Source organism: Sinocyclocheilus rhinocerous, unplaced genomic scaffold (genome assembly GCF_001515625.1).
Source record: "Sinocyclocheilus rhinocerous isolate Xijiao unplaced genomic scaffold, SAMN03320098_v1.1 scaffold247, whole genome shotgun sequence".
Taxonomy (NCBI): Eukaryota; Metazoa; Chordata; class Actinopteri; order Cypriniformes; family Cyprinidae; genus Sinocyclocheilus; species Sinocyclocheilus rhinocerous.
In genome coordinates, this window is record NW_015662919.1 from 922309 (window position 1) to 929782 (window position 7474).

At 32.5% G+C, this 7474-nt stretch overlaps 1 protein-coding gene across 1 annotated transcript in view; it reads left to right on the forward strand.

Annotated features, from left to right (window-relative positions):
• The window catches only part of disc1 (DISC1 scaffold protein), a 72140-nt gene that overhangs the window by 10270 nt on the left and 54396 nt on the right, over positions 1-7474 (forward strand). The window contains exons 2-4 of the mRNA XM_016538457.1: positions 1261-2135; positions 3923-3992; positions 6653-6806. Of these exons, the coding sequence (XP_016393943.1) occupies positions 1261-2135; positions 3923-3992; positions 6653-6806 (1099 nt within the window). The remainder of the gene's footprint in view (positions 1-1260; positions 2136-3922; positions 3993-6652; positions 6807-7474) is intronic.

Here is a 7474-nt window from a genome sequence, read left to right on the forward strand (position 1 = left end):
TATTTAATTTTAATTAATTTTATATTTATATCTAATAAGAATTTTAAAGTGAAGCATTTGTCATTTTCATTTAATTTAACTTGACGTACTAAAATAGCAAACTAATACTGAAATAAAAATGTGTAAAAGCTGTATAGGCATATAAAAAAACAAAAACGAATACAAATGACAAAAACAACAAAATTACCTTTAACTAAAATGAAAATGGAATATCAAAAATATAAATGAAAATAAAAAACGAATTAAAACTATTAATAAAAACTATAGTAGTATCTCAATTACACTAAAATGATACTGGTTCATATTGATTATATATACACTCTAAAAAAATGCTGGGTTGTTTCAACCCAACTTTGGGTCAAATATGGACTAACCCAACTTTTGGGTTAAAAATTGTATTTAAAAATGTAACCCAACAGCTGGGTTAGTCCATATTTGACCCAAAGTTGGGTTGAAACAACCCAGCATTTTTTAGAGTGTAGATATATATGACCATATATATAGGTTTTTGACTATAAACAATTCTAAAGAATTGTTTGAGACGTTGATATCTCTTGTGAAACTCTGGAGGAGACACACCTGAGATTACTCTGATCTTTTCTCGTGAGAAACATCTCAGAAGCAGGAGTTATTAGCAAAAAATGCATTAAATGTATTATAATGCAAGTATTATATATGCAAGTAGTAAATGTATTATAAATACAGTATTACTAAATATTAATAATTAAATGTTATTTTCAGAAACCCTAAAGAGTTCTTTTGTCAAATTAAACAATCCATTTCAAATATTAAAACATTGAATAATGTAAAAAAAAAAAGAAGTGTAAAATGTACAAAAGCTGCATTTTTAATTTGTAAAAATTGTTTTAAGTGCAAAATGTACAAAAAAAATTAAATTTTTAAATGTAAATCATTTTAAAAGTGTAAAATGTACAGAAAATATGCAATATTTAATAATGACCGTGTTATTAAAATGTCCATATTTTTCATATTTAAATGGTATCTTTACACTGTTATTAAACTCTTATATTTGTGCATTTCCTAAAGTGACCATCAGTTTTCATTTCTCAGCAGCTGTATTGCATTTGACACACCGATCACAGGGAGATTTAATTGCTGAAACACATGACGGCAGCTGTCATGGCTCATTATTTGTTTACAAAAATGCCATCGTGAGAGTTTGCATGTCCAGTTATAAAGCACCTTTTCACGGTTCATCATCAAGACTAAGACGTTTAATCAGGAATCTGTTCTCAACAGGTGGTGCGAGTCCGACCGCTGCAGCGGGAAGCCATCGCAGACGGCCGGGATACATGCGCTCAGAGCCGCTTAACCAGTCATGTGACTCTGAACGAGAACGTTCCAAAAATCCCGTTTCTGGCTCGCCTACTAATGAGAACACTCGAAAGAGCACTTCGAAATTACCCAGCAGCCCCAGTGAGCAATGGCTTAAGGATGTTTTCGAGAGAGACGACAGCCAGGATTCTTCCAAAACGCACTGTTTGCGTGACGGTGTTGCGGAGGAAAATTCCTCAATGCCATCACGCAACGTTTTTAATTCGAGCTTCAGTTTCATTCAGCAGTCGCTAGAAACTAGCGATCTATTAGATGCGAGCACAAACAAATCTGTGTGTAAACAGTCTGAATGGGACCGACTGAAGTGTGAAACGTCTGAAACGTCAAATTCGGGTGCTTTAAAACCTCACACTGCTTTAGTAAATCACTTGAGCCAATCAGAGATCAGCACTGTTCCAACTAGCCAATCAGAACATGAGGTTTTCTCATTAAGCAATTTGCCTTGCTCGATTGGTCAGTCGGTGCAACAGAAAGGGCTGTTATTGGACCGAGAGCTGTGGCTAATGGATCTAGACATACCCTGGCAACGGGACAGACAGATTTCGTCCTCCATGGCGTTTTATGCGAAAGAAAGCGTCCAGGACTCAGACTCTGGCTCTCTGGACACTGAAGTCACGTCCTCGCTCTCGATTGACTCGTCAGACTCGACCTCGGCCTCATCGGTCACGTCTGGCTATGACAGTGCAACCCCGTCCTCAGATCAGAGTCGGGACGGCCTGATAAAGAAGTACGAGGATGTTCTGCAAGACTGTCTGCAGAGCAATCGCACAAACACCAAGGTCAGTACGACACAACAATGTTTAATACTTTCATACTTGTTTATTACGTTTTTTTCCCATTACAAATATCTAAACATTCTTAAATCAAGAGAAATTTACTTGTGAAGTAAAAAGACTTCTAAACAAAACTAAATTAAGTTAATTAAATTAAGTCTGATCTGCCACTGGGGTAAGAAAATTAAACCTAATTTAAAGGGAAAACAATATAATTTATTTTAAATAATTTTTAACAACTTGATGCCTAAAGGTGTGCTTTTACTTAAACCCTGTTTAAGTAACTAACATATGAAACACAGTCAACATAGTCAAAAAAAATCTATTTTTTTTAAATGGAAAGATTTTATCAAACCAAAATCTAAAAAAAAAAAATGTGCATGTGTTTTTGTTTAGTATCATATTTGATACATCAGGCTTTAATGGCTCATATAGTCTGATATAGCGAGAATATGAAGGAAAAAAACAGCTCACTTTTATTCAGAGGTCCAAACTGAGCAAAAATATGAAATTTGGTGCAGATGCTGATATTTATATGATGAAATAAAAATGTGCATGTGTTTTTCTTTAGTATCATATTTGATACATCAGGCTTTAATGGCTCATATAGTCTGATATAGCGAGAATATGAAGGAAAAAAACAGCTCACTTTTATTCAGAGGTCCAAACTGAGCAAAAATATGAAATTTGGTGCAGATGCTGATATTTATATGATGAAATTCTGATAGCTTGTAATGTAAATCAATGAGATCTTTCTAACAGTACAGCAGATACTGATATAAAATGGTATAAATATCAGTCGTCACTCTATATCTCCAATAATATGTCTTAGATTTAAATGATTCAAACATATAATGCAATCCAATGATGATTGAGAGATGAACAAATAAACGCTCCTCAAAATCCTGATGATCAGATTTAAGACTCGCTGATTTTTATAAAATAATTCATGGAGAATCAAGTAAAGCCAAGCTGCTTCAGTCCAGTAAGTATTCATCTGGAAATATTACTAACAATATTAAAGTTATTCTTACATTTACTTCCTAAAAATCAGTAAAGATTTGACAGCAAAAAAACACGTGAAGCGCGAGCTGAAGGTGGACGTTATGCAATTATACTGAAATACTTGCTAAAAAAGTCTAAACTATCAATCAGATGACAGAAGGCATGCAGTAGATTGTGTGCGACAGGTTTTTCTGCAACATTTTGATCATGTTGATCATTGAGGCCTTAGAAATCTGCATAACAAATGTGAGCCTGGAGCACAAAAGCAGTCTTAAGTCGCTGGAGTATATTTGTAGCAATAGCCAACAATACATTTTATGGGTCAAAATTATAGATTTTTCTTTTATGCCAAAAATCATTAGGATATTAAGTAAAGATCATGTTCCATGAAGATATTTTGTAAATTTCCTACCGTAAATATATCAAAACTTAATTTTTGATTAGTAATATGCATTGCTAAGAACTTCATTTGGACAACTTTAAAGGCGATTTTCTCAATATATAGATTTTTTTGCACCCTCAGATTCCAGATTTTCAAATAGTTGTATCTCGACCAAATATTGTCCGATCCTAACAAACCATACATCAATGGAAAGCTTATTTATTCAGCTTTCATATGATGTATAAATCTCAATTTCAAAAAATTTTAAATTATGACTGGTTTTGTGGTCCAGGATCACATATATGATACAGTAGGCTTTATAAGGTCGATTTTCACTTGAAGTAATGTTTTTCACTCACAATCTTTGACATTTTTCTAATGTTTCACAATGTTTTACCCTCTTTAGATCAAGTCCATAATGATGAAGCTTCAGAGATTACAGCACAAAGCGGTTCTGGATGATGACTATGACACAGGTCAGATATTTTACATGCTCAGTGTTGGTTTGATCATTATTTGATGAAGCATGATGGTTTCTCTAGCTAATAGGACGTGCATATTAAGTGTAAATAATAAAACAGAATTGTTTTCTTATTCTAAAATATAAATTTATGCACTAAAAAAAAATACTATATAGCCATTGCTTCACATTTTAATCGTAAAGAATGATCATACTATATCGTATCTGTGAATTTCAGCCCAGTTTTATGTCCAAATATGTCCACAGACTGATGACAGAACACAAAGACGGTTTCATCACATTCATGTGGTGCAAACACACCCAAACACTCCCAGCTGATTGTCTGTACTCAGCGATAGTGACCTTAAACCCAGCCAAAAACATGAACTTGTAAAGCGGTTCTGGATGACGACTATGACACAGGTCAGATATTTTACATGCTCAGTGTTGATTTGATCATTATTTGATGAAGCATGATGGTTTCTCTAGCTAATAGGATGTGCATATTAAGTGTAAATACTAAAACAGAATTGATTTCTTATTCTAAAATATAATTAACGCACTAAAAAAAAATGCTTCTCATAAAGAATGATCTGTGAATATCAGCCCAGTTTTATGTCCAAATATGTCCACAGACTGATGACAGAACACAAAGACGGTTTCATCACATTCATGTGGTGCAAACACACCCAAACACTCCCAGCTGATTGTCTGTACTCAGCGATAGTGACCTTAAACCCAGCCAAAAACATGAACTTGTGATTGCTGACTTCATAGCATCAATATTCCCTTTCTACATCCCACGTGTTTGTTTGGCAGTAACACTCAATCCACCTCGTTTGACTCCGTGATGTTGAACATGTCTGTTCATACAGTTCCTGCATGTTTTCAGCTATTATATCTGGAAGGTTATCAGTCTAATTATCTTATTTCAGTGGTTTATTGTATGCATACTGTGCACTGAATTTATTCTGAGTAGGATCCCATTTGAAATGTGTATCTTTGCATTAGGATTATTATAGTTATCTAAAACCAAAACCATAAAAAAAAAAATGTTGTTACTTGAAATAGAAAAAACATTAGGTGAAATAAAATAAAATGTAAAAATGTTTTACTACTTCTCATTTCTCAAAATACTAAAATAACTTTAAATTAAATTAATTAATAGTATATAGACATATAAAAAAAAAAAACTAATACAAATGATAAAAACACACAACAAAATTACTAAAAAATGTAACTAAAATTAAAGAGAAAACAGAAAATATAAAAATAATAAAACCCAAAATATATCAAAATGTTTTCTATAAAACACAAAATGTCAAAAATATAAAAACGTTTATATTATATAATAAAATAACATTGCATGTGTTAATAGTATGCTTACTGATGCTTTTTCTGACTGAGCTCCCATTTGATCAAAAATATAAAGACGTTTATATTATATAATAAAATAACATTGCATGTGTGTTAATAGTATGCTTACTGATGCTTTTTCTGACTGAGCTCCCATTTGAAATGTATATCTTTGCATCAGGATTATTTTTTGTTATCTAAAACTAAAAACATGAATAAAAAATGTGTTCCTTGAAATAAAATAAACATCTGAAATAATATAATATATAAAAATGGAAATGTATTATTATTATTATTATTTTCAGATTTTCAGTTCCTAAGGCAATATTTCCCATTTCTCAAAATACTAAACTAACTAACTAACTAACTAACTAAATAAATAATAAATGAATAAACTTGAATAAATAAAAATGTATAAACATTATTTAGACTATTTTAAAACAAAAAAACAATACAAATGACCAAAAAACAACAAAATTACTAAAAACTTTAAAACTTGAAAGTGAAAACAGAAAATATCAAAATAATAAAACAGAAAATATCAAAATAATAAAACAGAAAATATCCAAATATTATTTTCTTGATAAATAAGACAGAAAATATTAACAAAGACTTTTGTAGTATATATTTAAATTACTTTGCCTGTGTGTCACATGCATCAAACAGTATTAGTGTAACTTTGAGATGGCTCTGAGATTCAGTGTTGAACAGCGCCATCTGCTGGTCATGAGCACAGTTATCATACAGGACCAGTGTGCTGTGTGTGGTGGATTTATTTTACTGTGTAGTTCCTTCATCCTTTGCTTCATTACTCGCACTGAGTTGCTGTACTCAAAAGCTTCCCTCTGTATCTTCAGTGTGTGTCTGGAGAAACGCCTTAAACTTCTCTATCAGATCAGATGATTGACCTACATTTGTCAGCTGGAAGTCTTTTTTCGCCCTTTTGAGCGTGACGAACCTTGTGACTTACAACTGGACTTTCCCCAGACCCTGATCTGTGTGTGTGTGTGTGTGTTTTGTTTTATATTGTCTGTCTTACACTCACAAACACACACTCAGATGTTTCAGAATGTGTTTTAAATAATGATAGATCAATATATCTCGATTTAAATGTGTCTGTTTTCGAGATTAAATAAGAGAATATGAACTTTCAACATGTTAACTGTATTAACACCAAGGTACCTCATGAATAACTTGTTTAACATTTAGTATTTTTGTCATGTTTTTGGATTGACTTTGACCTAAATTGAACTTAAACGGGTTTGTGTTTGGCTTGTGGTTTAGGCCATTAAAGTTGAAGTCTAAATTGTGTTTGTTTAGCTGAGCGTTTTGGTAAGAAACTAGAGGAACTGAGGAGAGAGCGAGCCACGCTCAAGCCTGGTTTGCCGTCCAGACATCCGGAGCTCACTGGATTTCTGGAGCGTCTCAGGACGGCCGTTCACAGCGTCATCCACAGGACAGACACACACTGCAGGTTTGAACACATTAAAAACTCACGAAAATATTCAGAAATATTATTTCAGTTTCAAATAAGTGTTTCTATGTGAATATATTTTAAAATGTAATTTATTTCTGTGATGTAAAGCTGAATTTTCAGCATCATTACTCCAGTCTTCCTTCAGAAATCATTCTAATATGCCGATTTGCTGCAAACATTTCTGATTATTATCAATGTTGAAAACAGTTGTGCAGCTTCATGTTTTTGTGGAAACAGTGATGCATTTTATTTTTCAGGATTCTTTGATGAACAGAAAGTTCAAAAGAATTTGAAATAGAATCTTTTGTAACATTACAAATGTCTTTACTGTCACTTTTGATCATTTTAATGCATCCTTACTGAATCAAAGTATTGATTTTTTTGGTGCTAACACACATCTTTATCGTATCTAAACAAAGTATTTCCTATATATCCATATGAATTGAATCTATTTTTCACCAGTGAATTGTGATTTCTCATTTCTAAATCTGACTTGATCTTCTCTAGTACTACAGTATGCGTCACTATATTGTATTTGAGGGCTGGTTAGTCAATAATAACCCGTTGAAACAGGAAAGCACACAGTGCTGCTGGAATGTGGCTAAACACGTGTGTTTATCATCGTACAGTATGTTTACGCATCATTCTGTTTTCATTTTAATTTT